The following is a 19,607-nucleotide window of genomic DNA, read 5'->3' as shown; positions in this document are numbered from 1 at the left end:
CAATGGAGGTCCATTCAGTTATCAGACACTCTCAATGCCTCAAATACAAGTAAACACTACTTTGCAAAATTAAGAATTGTCGTTGGGTTTGTTGTTACGAAGACAAAGTCAAATCCCAATGTATGTTTCTCTCGATTTGCAAAGAATGTGCAGACAGAACTGCTTTAGTAAATGTAAATAAGGATTTTGTTTGTGAATAAAGTATATTTCTGCACAAAACATCTCTGAACAGGTTGATTAGAAAAACGGGTTAAATAAAAAAAAATATATTTTGTCCAAGAGGCTCTTGTGCTGCAGTAGTAATGCTTCTACCTCTAAACCAGCAGACTCAAGTTCAAGTTCCACTACTCCAAAGGTGGATCATAAAATCTCTGAACAGGTGGAGGCAAAAATAGTTTAAAAAGATTAAACTGTGTTCAATTTACTTTCTTCAGAGGTGAACAAGACCATAAATGGTCCACATGTATGCGAATTTTGTGAAGATTTGTAGCTCAGGTTGGGTTTCTGGATGTGAGTTTGCTCGCTGAGCTGGAAGGTTAGTTCTCAGACGTTTCGTCACCACTCTAGGTAACATCATCAGTCAGCCTCCGACAAAGTGCTGGTGTTATGTCCCGCTTTCTATTTATCTGTTTAGGTTTCCTTGGGTTGGTGATGTCCAGATGTATGTTATGAATTGCTCTGGTAACATCTCCAAACAAACAGGGCAAATTTAACATTTATTTTCGAAGCATACAGGTTGGCACTAATTATTATTAAGACTGAAACATTATTTTTAACTAAAAATATCCTGAGGGGTGGGAGGTCCTCTATGTTCACATTCTGTTGTTAACACTAAACGTGACAAGATGCAACGAAAATAGAGCTTATTCAGAACCAGTTAGGCCTGGAGAGAGAGATAAATACAATCTATCCTGAATAGCCGTGGACCACACGCAGGATGAACTTGCTCCCTTTACAACAGCCAGGCAAATGAGGTTTCAGAACAAGGTGTCATAGAACAGCAATTACGAATCGTCTGTGCAATCATTTTTTTTGAGGTACGGAACCAAGTCAAAACCATGGAAAGCAGAAACTATACTCAGGGAATGCAGAATCCCGTAAGTACAATAGGGAACAATTCTGGATTGGTACAGAACATCGTGCACAATGCTATAATGCAGTGATTTTAAAAAGTGTGATAAGTGTGATACAAAGCCAAAGTAAGAGGGGGGGAGAAGACCAAGAGGTTAGCTCACACACCGAGGCAGTGCATAGCTGCTATGAAGCGGTCAAAGTCATGAAATACCAGTGGACTTGTGATCATTACTGGCCTGATTTGGAAAAATCATTCGTGATGAATACTTAAGTTACTAAAACAAAAAATGGGAATTGATTCAGTTTTGCCTTAAAAAAAGTACTAAATTTGAGATATTTCTAAAGGTGAGAGTATTCAATGAATTTATTGAATTGAAGATGATAATTTTACCTCCAGGTGATTGTAAGCAAGAGTTGAAGTTAACAGCAGGAAAGTCAGAACAAACAAGAATACGGAGAAGCAGAAGAACTGGAAGAGGATTCAGTTCAGTTCCTGCCTCAGTTAGCAGTTACGGAACACTAAGCAAAATAGGTAGCTCTAAACGTGACAATTCCGATGCTGTGCTGCTCAGCATTTCCTCTTTTGACACCACCATCATGAACTCATCTTAACACATACCAAGACTCATTTGTCTTCCATCCCTAACCTATAATAGTTGCCAATCCAGCAATGTTTTATTTCAAAATTCTCATCCTTATTGTTGACCTGCCTCTATGACCTCACCCCACTATTCTCCAAAATCTGTGCTTATCCAATTCTGGTCTCTTGGCAGTAATTAAACTCAAGGACCCATAAAGTCATTGGTAGCCTTGCACCTTAATCCTCTTTGATCAGGTTTTATTCACTTGTCCAACTATCATCGCTTGGCTCGACATCAAATTTTATTCAATATATCCATTATACACCTTGGGACACTTTCACCGAAAAAAATGATGCATATGAAAATTAAATTGATGCTTGGAAGCATTTAGTTCCCCTCTCTTTAGTTGCAGAAAAGTGCATGGCAAACAGAGCAGTGTCCAGACATGAGAAAAGTAGCTTGAAGGCCTGTTTCCATGCTACTTTTAACTTTGCTGTTAAACTTCAGAGAATCAGGCCAGTTGACCAGGCATTTAGAAAGTATATGGGACTATATTTTTAGGACAGTTATTATATTTCACGTTTCTGTCATAATTTGGACTCTATACATGGACCAGACTAGTCTGACAGTTTACAATCTAAGAGATACTGCATACTCATAGGGAACATCTGCACCTTTATAAGTTTTCATGATGGCTGTGCATACATTCAACTTATTTCTCCACAAGAATTGTGCCCACTATGTAACTGTCCTTTTATTGCATCCTATTCTCTATTGAAGAATACCATCATCCCACAGAAGCTACTTTGCAGCAGAGGTTCAGTCATTCCAAACATAGTCCTTGACTGGTCAATAGTAAAAGACTTGGCGCAGAATCCTCCCAGGACATGGGCTCTGGTGGGACATTGGGGAGAAGCGTGTGGGAAATTGAGCAAGGCCTTACTCGATATCAGGAGCAAGTTACATCTTACGTGGCAGAAATCAAGATGGGATTTGTGCCTGTGAGTGGCAAGAAGCCTACTAACAGCATTTTTAATCATTCGTTATTACTTAGCCTCACTTCTATGATATGGGGGTTCCCATTCCACCACCCCAAAGTGGATACAGAGAATTCCCAACATGAAAGTCCCCAGCCCATCTCCTGACCATGGCATCTCATGTCCACTGACATCCCATACATGCCAGTCTCTCATGACCATCATGGCACATCTCCAATCCACTCAGTGTTCTGAGTGCACAGTCAACTACTATTGACGTATTGCCACAAGGACACTGTGCACTGAGTCAGGAACCCAGCTCACTATTTGGAACTATTGCTGCATTTCAACGCTGCTCGCATGGTCTGTGTTCACTTGTTTAATGCCTACTTGGATGCTTACAGTAGCCCTGCCAATTAGTGCTTTGTTTCCTCCGGTGATCTTTAACGTGCCCATGGTACTTCTACCTTGCTAAGCTCCATAGTGTAAATACAAGCCAGGCAGCTTGTCATGTTGATCAGCAGTGAACAGGGGGTGAACAGCTTGCTGCGCGGTAGTGCTACGTCAATCTCACACCTACAGCATGTGCCTACGCAAACACACTGCAGGTGATTCAAGCAAATGGCCAAGTCTCAAAGTCAAAAGCAGTACAGTGCTCAGTCAAGGACACTCTCCACAATCAGTCCAGGACATGTAGGGCTTTAAAGGAGATAAACTGTCCAGGGAGTGCTAGGTACTGCAGCCTGAGCAGGAGGAACATAGCTGGCCTGCCCAATTGCAGGGCACAACAGTTTGCACAAAAGGGTGGCCCGGTGGCTCCGTGGTTAGCACCGCTACCCCAGAGCACCGGGTTCAATTCCAGCCTCAGGCGACTGTCTGTGTGCAGTCTGCACATTCTCGGGTGTGTGTGTGTGTTTTTCCTCTGGGAGCTCTGGTGTCCTCTCATTGTCAAAAGACCTGCTGGGCTTTTCCAACAACTTTGTGTTTGGTCCTGATTTACAGCATCCGCAGTTCTTTCAATTTTTAGAAGGTGAACATGGGGTTCAGGGAAGGGGGTGGGTGGGTGGGTGGGATGCTTTTCGGGGGGAAGGGTCAGTGTAGACTTGATGGGCTGAATGACCTCTAATCTGCTGTGTGAGGATTCTATGATTACGCACGTTGTGCTGAGGACCATTACCTAACGCAACTGAGTTCAACGGCGAAAAAAAGTCCCATTCCATCAATGTTGAAGTGATCTGTGAACATCAGCACAAATCCTGAGCAGTTTGCGCCTAGTTCTCTGAGACCTGTCTCAAAGCCTCAAGAATTACGTCCCTGCTACTTTGGAGGGTCTAGATACCTTACAACAACGGTTGCTGCTTGATCCCAAGCTGATGCAGATGTAAAGCAGCTCACTCTTAAACCAGATCCACATTGTGGCAAATGAAATGCCAGCTGAACCCAGTTTGGAGGGGTCTTACCAAACTCCAGACAGAATATGCTACATAATTCTAGCATGCTGTGCTCTGCAGAACAGGAACAGACAAAAAGGGGAGGTGGTGGATGCTGACGGACTGGGAGAGCTAGAACAGCCTGAGGAGGATGAGGGGAAACATTGAGGAGGAGAAACATATGATAGAGTGCAGCAGCATCAGGTACTGCGAGCCAGGCAGGATTCAACTGACACCTATTGCAGTAGATCAGAGCTGGGAGCAGTGATCATTCAATGACCACAAAATTGTTGGGAGAGAAATCTGCACAAAGAACTTGACAAAAATGGTCCTACCGAAACACGGCGAGAATCAGCCCAGAGGTTCTGAAAGCAACAAGTGTCAGGATAAAACATCTACAGTGCTAGGAGTCAAGGGGTTTTGAATGGTAGTGGTGGGGAGCTTCGAGATGGTACGTGCTGTTTTGTTTCCTCTGCCACTCATGAAAATCCAGAACCAAAGTCTCGTCGAAGAACCACCATAGGATGAGGCCACCAATATTAGAACAATAAACATGTGCATTAAAGAGACAATACTTACAACTTGACAGAATTTAGTGGAAGCATCTTTGGCATATAATTGCTGACCTTCCACAAGTATCTTGTATTTTCTACCACTCTATTTTTACAATGCCTAAAAATTCTGTCAGCTGCTAGTCTGCTGTACTGTCGCACCATTAGAAAGGTCATTGCTCATGGGTATATTGTAAAATTTACTCCCAAAATTCTCTTTTCCTGCTGGTTGATCCTCAGGTAATATTCTGTAAGGAAGTAATGGCTCAAGTCTGTGCACACATCATGTGCTTTATTAACTGAGGCTTTGAAAAGAGGGACAAATTGTTAGGAATGGACATTGGGAAGTTTACTATGCAAGTGTTAACAACCCACCAGACTAGCTCTCAAAACACATGTGCACCAAAGAAGTCAATCCAAGTGCTCTCCAAATGTAAACTTTGGATGAACCAGGAAATCTGCTCCCTACTGAAGACCAGCCGTGCAGCAGTCAAGTCGGGTGACCCAGGCCAATACGCAAAATCCAGATATGACCTCCGCTAAGCCATCATGGCGGCCAAGAAACAGCGCTGGGCCAAGTTAGAGTCCCAGGCCTACCAAATAGACTGCCATGGTCTATGGCAAGGCCTAAATGACATTACGGGATACGAAATGAAACAGCGTAAGGGAGAGGGCAATCACACATCCCTCCCTGACATGCTCAATGCTTTCTATGATAACAAGGTGTCAAGCTGGATGAACACAGCAGGCCAAGCAGCATAGGGAACAGGAAGGCTGACTTTTCGGGCCTAGACCCTTCTTCAGAAATCACACTTGGTTTCAGCAGAATACCACCGCCATGGCAACGCCTGCCCTACCAGCCCTGGCTAAACCTTTTCTCTCTGCCACTGTTTCAGAAGTCAGATCAGGCACCTCCCTGGGAGTCAACCCAAGGAAAGCAAAGGCCCAGACAGTGTCCCTGGCCGAGCACTCAGATCCAGTGTGGACCAACTGGCGAAGGTACTCACCAACGCCTTCAACCTCTCCCTCCTACAACCCGAAGTCCCCACTTGCTTCAAGAAGACCACCATCATCCTCGTACCCGAGAAAACACATGCAATGTGCCTGAATGAACACCGCCCAACAGCTCTGACCTCAATTATCATGAAGTGCTTCAAGAGACTGGTCATGGCCCACATCAACTCCAGTCTCCCAACCTGCCTCAATGCTTTGCAGTTTACCTACCAATGGAGCAGATTCAGAGATGCCACATCCCTAGCCCTGCACTCAACCCTGGAACATCTGGACAACAGACACCTACATCAGACTCCTGCTCATTAACTTCAGCTCCACCTTCAATAACATTATCCCCTCCAGGCCGATCTCAAAACTGAGACACCTTGGTCTCGGCTCCACCCTCTGCAACTGGATCCACAGCTTTCTGACCCACGAACCACAATCAGTGAGGATGGGTAACTGCACCTCCCCCACAATAACACTCAACACTGGAGCCCCCCAAGGATATGCCCTCAGCCCCTACTGTACTCCCTGTACACCTGCGATTGTGTTGCAAAATTCCAAACAAACGTGATCTACAAGTTCGCTGATGACACCACCGTAATGGGATGGGTATCTAATAATGACGAGTCCAAATACAGAAGGGGAGAGAGGGCTCGGTAATATGGTGCAATGAAATTGAACTGTCTCTCAATGTCGGCAAAACAAAGTAACTGATCATTGACTTCAAAAAGAAAGGAGGAAAACATGCCCTCATCTAAAGCAATGGAACTGAGGTTGAGAGATTGAAGAGCATCAAGTTCCTTAGAGTGACAATAACTGACAACCTGTCCCTGGACTTACCACGTAGATGCGACAGTCCAGAAGGCACAACAATGCCTCCTCTTCCTCAGGCAGCTCAGGAAATTTGGCATCACCATAAGGTCCCTCACCAACTTCTACAGATGCACCACTGAAAGCAAACTGTCCGGGTGCGTAATGACCTGGTACAGCAACTGCCCTGCCCAGGACCGTAAGAAACTACAGAAGGTGGTGTGTACAGCCCAGACCATCAGAGAAGCCAACCTTCCGTCCATGGACTCCATTTACACGGCTCGCTGCTGCGGAAAATCTGCCAACATCATCAAAGACCCCTCGCACCCCGGCAATGACCTCCTACAACCCCTTCTGTCAGGCAGAAGATATAGAGGCCTGAACACACGCACAAGCAAGCTCAGGAACAGCTTCTTCTTTCCAGCTGTTATCAGACTGTTGAATGGCCTCAAGTAATGTAACCTGTACGCCTCTAAGTCTTTTTGATCTGTACATGTTTTGATTGCTGGTGATCTGCCTCTACTGCTCGTAAACAAAGCTTTTCACTGTATTTCGGTACACGTGACAAAATCAGGCTTGCAAAGGGTACCTGTGAACTTCTATGACTCCACAAAAGTAACTTGCAGCAGAGTACACAAGCAATGGTTTTCTATCAGCGCAGTGGATAATGGAGCAAATACCGTCCTGGTGCCCATTTGCAGTCATGGTCCAAATTATTACACGAACATGTAGGTAACAGTTCTGACAAAATCACCTGTCCTTTCATCAAACGGATAGTCACAGGAGATGGTGATTGCTGATTTTAGACATCAGGTTTAGAGATCAGTTGTGACCACAAACTTTAGTGCAAGGAAATGGTGGCAAGAGCCTGTTTGATTTGTGTGCTGTCTTTTAAGTACTCCTGATCATTTCTTTTTCCGAAGAGCATGGCCAGAAAAAGTACAAAAACAAGACATCATTCTGGAGCCAGACCACATCACAGAATCATAGAATCCCGCGTCCAAGTCCACACTGTCCCTCTGAGGAGCATCACACCCAAACTCACGCCCCAACCTAATCCTGTAACCTGGCATTTCCCATGGTTAATCCACCTGGCCCGCACATCCCAGGACACTGCAGGGAATTCAGCCTCGCCAATCCACCTAACCTGCACATCTTTGGGCTGTGGGAAGAAACCAAAGCACCTAGAGGAAACACAAGCAGACACGGGGAGAATGTACAACCCAAACCCTAACTTGCAGATAAATGTTTCCTATTTATTTGCTAGCCTTGTAAACAGTAGCAGTCACGGAGTATTACAAGAGTGTTTCAAAAGGAACCTCGCTGATTTTCTGCAGTGCATTTTGCAGACAGTAGTCAATGTTACCATTGCGCAGTGAGTGAATGTTGAAGGTGAGCCAATCTAGTCAGTTATTTTGCATGGGAAAATGTCGATCCTCGAGTGTTGGTGAAACTGCACTCGTCCAAGCAAGTCGAGATTATTCTAGCCCACGTTGACTCGCTCTTTAAAGGATGAGCAGACACTCAGGGGACAGAAGGCAAGTTATTTGCCACAAAATTCCAAGCCTCTGACATGGTTTTGTAGCCACAGCATTTATCTGACTGATTCAGTTCAATTTCTGGTCATTTGTAAACACAAATATGGTGATGATACTGCCATTTAATATCAAGGGGAAGCTGGTTAGATTCTCTCAGAGATGGTCCTTGCCTGACTTATCATTCCTTTTGAAATTGACTCATGAATCTGCTACCATCATGACACCTACTCAACCCTTTTTCAGGTGATGGCTTGGCCATACCTCGCAATTAAAATTATTTCTCAGATTGCCTCTTTCCTTGCCTATTACCTTAGTGGTGGTAAAATGTTTATCACCACATCCTCTGAGTCCCCTCGACTTTTAAAAATCCTTAAATCTCCCCTTAATCTGTGCGCCAAGGCGAATAGCTCCAGTCTCTCCACGTAACAGAAGCTCATCTGTTCTGCACCAGCTTGTTGACATATTTGCACAGTGGTGCCCATAAATGAATAATACTCCGTCTGAGACATAGCAGTGATTTAATGCTTTATACAGTTTTCTTGAATTGGGAACTTATGCTGCTGCGGTAAAGCCAGTGTATATATGATTAAAGTGACTCTCAAAGATGCTTCTCTGTTTCAGTACTAGCAAGCTTTTGCTGACAGTGAGAGTTCAGGAGTGGGAAGCATCAACAGAAACATTAAAACAAATTAAAAATGCACAGTTATAAAAAAAATTCCCAGCTCTTCCAAACCTTTGGGGCTCACCTCCACAACAAAACAGCTCTAGCTTTGGATTGAAGCTGGGCCCAGAAACAAACACTGAAAGCAGCTAGTTACATTTTTTTTAAAAACTATTATTTTTTTAAAAAAGTGTAGGAACATAGCAATATAAAATATATCAACCTAGGGGATATGATGCTTTATTATTTAAATTTTTCCCCAGATAAGGAAAGTCCTACAGAAACAGTTTAACCAAACATTTTGCTTCAAGTTGAGATTTTCAACAATGCAACCACAACTTTTAGTGGGGACTTACTATCTTTGCCGGGTTGTGAAACAGAGTGATTCAGATTGCACAAGGGAGCCAAAAGTGTGGCAAGTTTCCCATAGTTCAGCCTGCAGCAATCTTTGAAAAGCCAACAAACAAGTGCTTGCGCGTCAATCACAATCTCATTGAACGGTGTATCAAGCTCAAAGGGCTCAGCAGCGTACGCCTGATCCTAACTTGTATGCCCATATAGTTTGCATGAACAAAAATGCAAGTCGACTTGGAAACTTCTGCCCTGTCTCCACTGCTTTATGACAAAGCCATTTGCATGAATACAAGTTACCAACCCCAGGTACATGCAACAGCCTGCAAATTACGGTCACATTAATAAAAAGATTCATTTTCTCAAGTAGATAACAGTGTATGGGCTGTTCAAAAGTGCTTTTACTTTTAAAAAGGCCACCAGAGATGTTAGCTAAAATTCACAATACAACCTGTAATAACGTATCTGAAGCAAAGAGATTGGTGTAAATGGACAAAAAAAACTGGTATTGACTAAGATTTATACTTACTGAGTAATTTTTTCAAAATTTGGGCCATTTATTACAGCTGGAGGAAAGTATACAAATACAATGGAATTGTTAGTCTTCAATATAAAATCTCAAGCAGGCACATGGGTTTTTACTGGAGATTTCTGCAAGTGAATGTGAAAAATTGAAGCAAATTTCACTTCAGTCAGGTTCCTTTATTGTATTCAGTGCACTTTAGTCAAATGCACTAAGAGGAACTATTTCAGCCTAAACTACTCAAGTGAAAACACGAACTGGCAATGTCGAAATGAACAATGCAAGTGGATAGTAAATGGATTTTTTTTGGCCAATACAAGGGCCAGCTCATTTTAAGACATGGCAGCCTTAACAGGGGGAGAACCCAATTCTAAAAGTGGCTAAATATCCTTAATGACTGTTTCGCACCCTCCTCCTCCTCATGCCCATTAAAAAGCAACCACTACTCAACAAGAATGTAAGCCAAGAATAATTTGTTTCACATATTTAAAACCTAAGGCTCAGAAGTGATTTAAAAAAAACTGAATTCCAATGTTGGCCATGCATAGTGGCTTGGTCAGGATCTGAGACATTAGAGACAGGACAATGCTTCAAGCATGATCCTTTTTCACTTGCTCAAGCTGAGCCCTCTGCTGCATATAGTGAATAAAATAAATCCTAGTGCTAAAATGGTTTGGAAATAGTTCTACTTTAAAAAAAATGTGCAAGTCCTGGGAATCTGAAGTAAAACTGCAAACTCTGAAATAACTTCAAGCATCATCTGTGGAGACAGGAGTTAACATTTAACATTAAAATCTTACATTTTCTCAATAACCTATAGTTAAAACGGGTATCTTAAGACTCCTAAGATGCTGCTTGGCCTGCTGTGTTCATCCAGCTCCACACTTTGTTATCTCGGATTCTCCAGCATCTGCAGTTCCCATTATCTCTTAAATATTTCTCTTTTCACAGCAGCTACCTTTCTGAGTGTTTTGCATTACATCGTTTAATTTGGCAATGCAAACCTGCTTTTAGCCATAAAAAGTTCAGCCCTTGATTGTGAACACAGGCAAAGTACTTCAGACAACATCAAGCTTCATGTTTATGTTTCTTTTGAGGACACTTTCAATTCTTGCAGTTTAGTGCATACTAAAGCTCTATATGTGCCCATCTTTACAATGTACTGCAAACAGTGAGTTGTACTATATTTCAGCACCTGGCACACTAAAATGATGATACAGACATTAGCAATTTTAGTTCTAATAATTTAACCAGTATGTTAAGATAGAGATTTAGTCTCTAATAATCACCTCAGTCAAAGCAAGAGCAGGACTTTGTTCGTCATAAATAGACATTTGAAAATGAAAAACAAAGACAAAAGAAAATATAGAATTTTAAGAAGTGTACATTTATAGCCAATAAGCGAATTTAATTCAGTTAACTCATTTGCACTTAGCTCACACTAGTAACCTTGAGATTTATATTACCAACGTTGCTTGTGACTCAGGGCATTAATCACTAGAACCAATAACAGGGATCTCCTCTGAACATTTGATATAGTTAGATTAACAAGAACATCTGTGAACCCCTCAGGAGAACATTTTAGTAGTTCCACACAATCTGAGAAATTATACATAGAAGATATTTTAATTTGGTCCATATCAAACTCTCAACTCACGCACAGATTTTGATTCTTGGATATCTAAAACCACAAAAAAATCTTGATCCAGTCAAATCAGATCATGAATATTTCAAGGTTCAGTTTTGCTGATGTGTGATTAGTCAACAGGAAGTCTTCTAAACATACAAACACAGCCATTTGTACCTCATATCGGTTCACTGCCCTTGAGAGAGGTATTAATTTCCAAATCCATTCTCTCAACTGATCTAGTCTTCTGACCTTCCCCACCAGTATAGTTCATACTGGTGTCAAAACTACGTTCTTTAATACAACCTGTACAAAGTCAGCCTATCACAGCTCTGTCTTTAAACACTGCACCAGCATCTAACCAATGCAAATAAGATGCATTACATAATATCACCATATAAGCCATTGTATATTTCGCCACAGATTCAAGGTGCGACCTTCTCCAAAAATCAGTTTATGTGCTGCACTGTCTAGAACATCAGTTTTGTTTTTAGCTTGGTCATCTATATGCTGCATCACCCTCAGAGCTCTTAAATGTTGACTGCATCACAGTGGGATAGACTACACATAACAGTACTGAGGTTCACGTTCAGAGATAATGGGAACTGCAGATGCTGGAGAATCCGTCCTCCCTGGACTGGCCTATCCCCTCCCTACCTCCCCACCTACACTCATCTCTACTGGCTCCATCCCTGCCTCTTTAACTTGTCTGTCTCCTCTCCACCTATCCTCTCCTCTATCCATCTTCGATCCACCTCCTCCTCTCTCCCTGTTTATTTCAGAAGCCTCTCCCCCTCGCCCTTTTCTAATGAAGGGTTTAGGCCCGAAACATCAGCTTTTGTGCTCCTAAGATGTTACTTGGCCTGCTGTGTTCATCCAGCTCTACACCTTGAGGTTCAAATTCAGGCAGGTAAAGATTATGCTGACATACACTGTTACATTGTGGCAGCCCCAACTCTGTGGCTGGAGTCAGCTGTGTCCTTTCATAAGCAAGCTGTGAGCCAAGGCATTTTATAACAGGACTTCCTTCTTTGAATGTGTGAGGAAACTTCAGTGTTTCAAAGCCATAATGCCCTGTTGCAATGTATGGACTCAGTCCCGCAATTTCCCTGGCCATCAATCTCAATCGTTTGGTCATAGCAAGCCAGAAGAAAGTACTTCCATTCAAAGTGGCAATCTCCTGCATTTAAAAACATGTCACAAAAGTGACAATGTGTGAAGAAGTGTGGGATCAGAAGTTGGCAGAAACTGTACATGTGCCAAAAAAATTGAAGTATTCATTGAAAAATAACTCAATGGAAATATTGATGTCATGTCTCCTGTACATCACATTGCCGTTTTTTTCAATAAATATTGTGATAAGTTGTTGTTTAACCTGTTCAGGTATCATTCCATGGAAGTTTTGCAACAGAAGATGTTAGTACGTGCAGATGAATCTTGGTAAATGCATAACTCTTTCAAGAGTTGCTATTCATGTGTATTTTTAAAAAATGGAAACTTGAAAGTACCATTCCCTTTCTTAAAATTACTGTTCATTAATTGCGAACTTGAATGGCACCCTCAAAGAAATCAGAACATTTTGGCAAACCAAAGTTAGGATCAAGTATCCTCTCTTTAGACACCGTACACTAGATTAGAATAAAGCTCCCTCTAATCTGGTCTAACAACGTGCCTTATCTGCAGTCTTTGCTGGAATCTGATTAGGTTTTCCTTTACTGGATGTGGTGTTTCTAACATTTTCTCATGACAACTTTACATATTGTGGTCTCCAAATGGAACCACATCCTCCACTTCACATAATTTAAAAAGTAGTTTAACTTCTCAAATTCGTTAGAAGACCATTTGGCAAATCTATAATGACAAGCCAATTGACCTGTGTTTTTTTTTAATGGCTTACCAGAAATTGTACCAAACTACTCAGAGCTAGCTCAATTTTTGGGGCCCCAAGTATCAACAATACCTGACTAAATGTGAAAGAAGTGCCATGATTTAACAATTTGACCTTTTAAACGATCAAAGTTATGCTCATATTGTTGATGTTTTGCTTTTAATTATACAAAAAAAACCTAAATTCAAGAACTGAATTTACAGCTGGGCAGATAAACATAACATTTATCTCAGCGACCATAATTGTACATAAACATAAAAGGATTTAACCAATCCAAAGAAATGAAATGATTTAAGCACTGACACACTATAACATATATTTCAACTTCAACACAAACGGCTCATTCTCGGTGTCACACTTACTCTTCATTAATTGCAGATTTTAAATTCTGACAGTCCAGTCTTGTTCTCTAATTCCGAACCAGTGGATACAGACAAAGAAACGAGGGCAACTGTCTGACCCTTATATGTTTTTTTAAAATTAAACCATATGTACCTTTTCATCGCCATCTGTTGCTGTTGCCTCCACCACTTTGTTCCTGGTTAATTTCTTCTTCACCCATCGTTCCAGCACAACATTGAACTTCATGAAGGTCACATAGCATCCATAGGCTGACAACAAAACTACACTCTCCCACCAAGCGATGGTGCTACTCCGGAAGAAAAGTATGAGCAAGATCAGGTCAATGATATAAAAGGTCACATCTCGGAACAGAGGCCACCAGGTCAGGTGCAAGATTTCTTTGGAGAATACAGCGCACATCCCAATGACAAAGAGGATGTTGAAGACGGCAGAGCCCACTATAGTCCCAATCCCAACATTGCTGTGAGATATAAAAACTCCTATTAAAGAAGTGAACAGTTCTGGAGCTGATCCACCTGCTGCCATGAAAGTTGCCCCTGCTACATCATCGGATATTTGCATTTTATCAATGATAACTGTCAATGAGGGTACAAAAAATTCATCACACACTATGGCTAAGGCTATGAACATATAGATCATGCCTGCAACGTGGAATGTCACAGCTCCTTTCCTCCTCTGTGCCAGCGAAAAGATGTCACGAGGATATTCTCCACTCTGGGTTGCATTATTGACCGAGGACGTGGCCACCCGCAATTCATACTTTAGAGCCAAGTCGGATTTGGGGGTATAATTCTGAAGCTTGGAAAATCTCGGTTTCTCCTCGAAGCCCAGTAGAGTTCTGCGTTGGAGCGGCGAGCTTTCAGGGTTGGCTGGCGTGCAGGCGAAGGCACTGAATAAGAGGGAGAACACGCAGAGAGCCAGCAAGCCGAGGGAAAAGCCCAGGATCCGCGGGAGTCTCAGTTTCCTCATGATCCGCTGCTTGTGCCTGTGAAACGTTTGCCCAGCGCTGGCTATCTGCTGTGTCCTACAACAAATAGCTGGCTCCATAACTTCAGGCATTGAAGTCTTCGACTCCATGGCTTGCTTTATCATTCACTGAATATGGATCTCCTTATATTGACCCCCCCCTCCCCCTCCCCACCTTTCTGCTTAATCTTGACTGGTGGTAATAGAGTCTTCATACACTACTTGTCTTCATGATGATGGGAACAGCAACAACACAACAGACTTTAAGAAGAACCTTGGATCTTCTCCTGCTGGCGGGACTGATGTGTGGACTCCACTGTGCTGCGGAAACAAGGCAATACTGAACTTAAAAGACGTTACTTAACACAGGCCTGCACAGAAGGTTAGTAAAGCAGCTCTTGTACAAAACATATTCTGTTTCTTTCTCGAATCTGTTGATTGTCTCCACTGCACTCTGGGGCAGTGAGTTTCACAGATTCACAGCCCTCAGAGAGAAGTAGTTTCTCGTCATCTCAGTTTTGAACCTACCACCTCTCACACTATCTACATCAATACTCTCTCGTTCCAGACTGCACCACAATCTGTCCCACATCCCCCTCATCAATCTCCTTTGGCATTTTACATACACCTCTCGCCTATATACACACACACTTCTACATATAAATATACCTCTCAATCCAGCTACACACGTACGTAGATATATTTATTTATATCGACATAGCTATGTTTAACTACATAAATCTATCTACATACAGATTTACATTCCTACACCAGTCAATGTTTAAAAAAAAGAAACACCAAATTGGATTAAACAATGCCAACATTTACTGCAGTGAAAAGGATGTTTCTGTCGTACATTACCAGGGTCCGGGAAAAGTCAACCTCCCTCTGTGAGTGAAGCCGTACTAAACACAAAGGTAAGGCGCAAAACGAAAAAAAACCAGTCAAGGTTTTAGCCTTTAATCACAGCCCAGTGACCCCTGCTGGTAAATGCAGACTGAGGAGGCTGGGCGAGATCAGAACGCCTTTGAAGATCGGCTGACGCTAACTAAACACTCAAAGCTGAGGATTTAAGAATGTCCTCACAGAGATAGATAAGGTGGCGGCTCGACATAGAGCGGCCTGCCAAATGCTAACTCTCATCTCCCGAGGGAAGGCTGCAGAGTATCATGTAAAGTCCGAAACCCAGGCGCACACACACACACAGAAAATAACAGGCACTGACCCCATCACTGCAAACAGGACCAGCCCAGCGGCGGTACACGCAGACACTGTTGCAAGGTTATTCATTCGCTTCGCGTTCAGTTCAAATTTGTTTCTAACTATCGGCTGGTGGCCTCCAGTTGCGTCACTTTATGAGAAAAGCTTCCTGCCCTTTTGTCTTTGAGAGACGATCAGAAGGCAGGGGGTGTTGGGGTGGGTGTCGGAGAAGGGAATAACCCAACGGGGAACATCGGAAATACTGCGCTGTCTCCACTGCGGGACGATTATTCTAAGAAACTGTTTGGTGCCTGAGCAGAGCTGACTCCGCAGCCTAAAGGCGAACTGGATGGCACAGCAAACAGTCCTCAGCCCAGGCATTAAGGTAAAATGACACTGGCAACGCGGACTGCCCACTTTCAATTACAATAGCACAGAAAATGTTCCCTAAAGCATTTGGTGAAAGGTATGGGACATTGTACTGATTTTCTGCCCAATAATAAACGCCTTTAAATTCGGCTTTGAACAACTCAAAGGCTCATATCAACAGTGACCCTGACCGATTCATCATGGTTTATTGTTTATGAAAAAAATGACCAATATTTCTGTGCACCGGTGTACTTTAAGAGGGCCAGCAAATTTGTAGATTGCGCTGTAGTTTCAAAATGATAGAAAGCCCAACACCATGCTGAGGACAGCTTGTATTTGCATTCCAGATGAATGCATTTGCAGATACGTACAAACAGAAGATTAAAACAAACAAAAAAAACATTTCTTACCGTGATGTTCAGCAGCAGGCGGGAGTTGAAACGTGGACCGGTGTCTTCTGTCTTTTCTTGCGTGGCTGCTGCCAGCGTTCAGCCATCAGGAGGAGCTGTGAGGGACTGACTGCAAACAGCACTCACACACACACACACACACACTCAACAACAGCACATTCCCATTTCTCCAGAGAATCACAGCGCCATCTCATCTCAGCACAAGTCGCTGGGGGAGGGAGGATAACACGTGAACACCTCTTGGAAAAAAGATCAATATCATTTAGACTTCTGGGACGGAAACGGTATATATGTACATATATATTTATATAAAATGAAAGCATTGCTTAGGCAAGACATTTACTGAGCCAAATCTCTTGGCTGAATCTTTTACCTGGGAGTAGTAGTCATGGTTACGAACGCGGCATATTTGAATACACAGAGCACGTTTAGAGAATTTATTTTGTCTTTGGGAAATGGGGTTTCCAGTGGGGAGAAAGGGGACCTTTGTGGGATTGGGAGTGAGCTATAAAAGCTACTGGCCCATAGCAGCAAACCCTTGGAACAGCTCGCAGCAGCAGAAAGCTCAATGCGTCAAACAGCAGGCTTGGAGCTGCAAGATGTTTCTCGCTCACGAGATAATTATCACTGTCCACTCAGTCGGTTTTCTTTTTCGCATGACCTTGTACGCTGCTCGTGTATGTTTGAGCAATTTAATGAGAAGCAAACGAATTTCAACGCTTCATGCAGTGGATGCTGAGCGCGTGTAGAAAAGTTCGCATTTAACATTCTTGCGTTTTGCGCATTCCCACAGTGTTTACAGACTACTAAGCAGGATGCAGTCAAGATTGAACGTGCTGGGATTGTTTTTTTTTTATTTGCTGACTGGACTGCATTAGCTGTGATTAGCGATCTGTTATTCTGCAGCGGCTTGAATGCCGCTGATTTAGATGAATTGCAAGTCAGCTTGTTGGGAGAATAGACAATTTGTTCATTTGAATGCGGAATGAGCTGGTCGTGAGATCCACTACGACGGCTCTTTGCACAGCTGCTCAGAAGCTGGATCCGAGTTTTTGTATTTTTGTTGCTGTTAGCATTTTGTCAGTTGGTATTTCGCGTTGGAAAGGGAGGTATTGTATGCAGTTAGTGGCCACCAAACTGCACACTGCAAATCAATTTGTTCGCGGATGGGCAGAAATAACATAGCACAGAAGAAACTTGTAAATGAATTGATGTTGTGAAGAATGCCACAGAATTTGGTGCACACTTAAACAGCAACAGCACACTCCTAAAGATAAATATTAATGCCTTCATATAAGGGATAAAATGCTTCTTTGTATATTTAACAAATATGTTGAATCTGCAATTCTTTCAAATTGTTGACAATTATTGGTTTCAGAGAATCAATTCACTTCTGCTACAAATTTTGATTAAACATAGTTCCAGAAATTGTTTATAAAATGTTTCAGATAAAGTGTAATATTTTCAGTGAAGAATTGTGTTCTGTGGTAGAATGATAATTTGCCCTTTTTTTGAAAAAAATCTTCAACCAGTGCTCTCAGAAGGCTGTTCGGTCATGGGAGACACATTCTGTTCTCATTCTGAATCCACACGCTTATGCCTTTGGTAGGATCTCAAGGTTACCAATGTGCTGTCTCTGCATGATTCCGTAATGCTCAAGCACCTTCAAGGTGTAAATGGGAACACTGAAGCAATTATCCCCTGTTGATAACTTTTTAAAATTCATTCATGGGATGAGGGCTTCGCTGACTGGGCAGCATTTCAACAGGATCTTGATCTTGACCAATGGACTGAGGAGTGATAAATGGAGTTTACTTTACATAAATGTGAGGTACTGCATTTTCGAAAGGCAAATTAGGGCAGGACTTTTACACTTAATGGTAAGGTCCTGGGGAGTACTGCTGAACAGGGACCTTGGAGTGAAGGTTCATTGTTCCTTGAAAGTGGAGTCTCAGCTATGTAGATAAGCTCATGAAGGTGATGTTTGGTATCGCTTGCCTTTATTAGTTAGTGCATTGAGTATAGGAATTGGGAGATGATGTTGCAGCTCTACAGGACATTGGTTTAGCCACTTGTGGAATTCTGTGTGCAATTCTAATCTCCCAGCTATAGGAAAGATGTTGTGAAACTTGAAAGGTTCAGAAAAGATTTGCAAAGATGTTTCAAGGGCTGGAGAGTTTGACTTATAAGGAGAGCTGGGGCTACTTTCCCTGGAGCATCGGAGGCTGAAGGGCGACCTTGACAAAGGTTTATAAAATAATGAGGGTCATGGATAGGGTAAATAGGCAAAGCCTTTCCCCCGGATTGGGGAAGTCAAAAACTAGAGGGCATAGGTTTAAGGTGAGAGGAGAAAGATTATAGAAGGTACCAAAGGGGCAACTTTTTTCACAGAAGGTGGTGCACTTATGGAATGAGCTGCCAGAGGAAGTGGTGGAGGTGGGTACAATCACAACATTTAAAAGGCAATAAAATGTGAGGCTGGATGAACACAGCAGGCCAAGCAGCATCTCAGGAGCACAAAAGCTGACGTTTTGGGCCTAGACCCTTCATCAGACCCTCTCTGATGAAGGGTCTAGGCCCGAAACGTCAGCTTTTGTGCTCCTGAGATGCTGCTTGGCCTGCTGTGTTCATCCAGCCTCACATTTTATTATCTTGGAATCTCCAGCATCTGCAGTTCCCATTATCTCTGATACTATTTAAAAGGCATCTGGATGTGTAAATGAACAGGAGGGGTTTAGAGGGATATGGACCAAATGGGATTTATCTAGGATATTTGGTTGGCAGTGACAAGTTGGATCAGTGGTTCTGTTTTCATGCTGTACATCTCTATGACTCTATTTATTGCATATCCTTAATTGCCTAGAGAGCAGTTAAGCATCAACCCCAGTGAGTCACCTGTAGGCCTGACACGGTAATGATGGCAATTTCTGATAATCAACAATGGCTTTGTGGTCATCATTAGAATATCAATTACAGATTTTTTTGTATCAAATTCAAATTCCTTCTGTTGTGGTGGGGTTTGAACTGGGTCCCGATAACATTGTGGGTCTCTGCATTAATAGTTCAGTGATAATACGCTAGGCCATTACCACTCTGGGTCTCTGAGCAAGAATGTCAAATATACACGCTGCATTTGGTGATCAGCGGTGGACTAAATTTGGAAAAATTCTTACTTCCAAATATTTTCTAATCAACCTGTTCAAGTATGTATGTGGTATACCTCTGGAGTAGGTGGGACTGGAACTCATGCCTGTTGACCCAGAGAGAGGGAACGCTACTGTTGCTCCAC

The 19,607-nt window shown here is 42.6% G+C and overlaps 1 protein-coding gene across 6 annotated transcripts in view; it reads right to left on the bottom strand.

Annotated features, from left to right (window-relative positions):
• slc24a2 (solute carrier family 24 member 2) overlaps positions 1 to 16,487 on the bottom strand; it is a 287,510-nt gene extending 271,023 nt beyond the window's left edge. For 3 of the 6 annotated variants that reach the window (XM_048527690.2, XM_048527694.2, XM_048527695.2), the window contains exons 1-2: positions 16,319 to 16,487; positions 13,506 to 14,660 (exon numbers count right to left, since the gene is read on the bottom strand). In XM_048527690.2, the coding sequence (XP_048383647.1) occupies positions 13,506 to 14,465 (960 nt within the window). In that variant the 5' untranslated portion in view covers positions 14,466 to 14,660; positions 16,319 to 16,487. Of the gene's footprint in view, positions 1 to 13,505; positions 14,661 to 15,195; positions 15,342 to 15,564; positions 15,889 to 16,318 lie in introns of those variants that run through there. The other 3 variants (XM_048527692.2, XM_048527691.2, XM_048527693.2) reach the window with 3 other exon arrangements.
• Between the last annotated feature and the right edge of the window lie 3,120 nt (positions 16,488 to 19,607).

Source organism: Stegostoma tigrinum, chromosome 3 (assembly GCF_030684315.1).
Source record: "Stegostoma tigrinum isolate sSteTig4 chromosome 3, sSteTig4.hap1, whole genome shotgun sequence".
In the NCBI taxonomy this organism is placed as follows: Eukaryota; Metazoa; Chordata; class Chondrichthyes; order Orectolobiformes; family Stegostomatidae; genus Stegostoma; species Stegostoma tigrinum.
The sequence above is the reverse complement of the archived record's forward strand: the minus strand, read 5'-3'. Positions and strand labels throughout refer to the sequence as shown.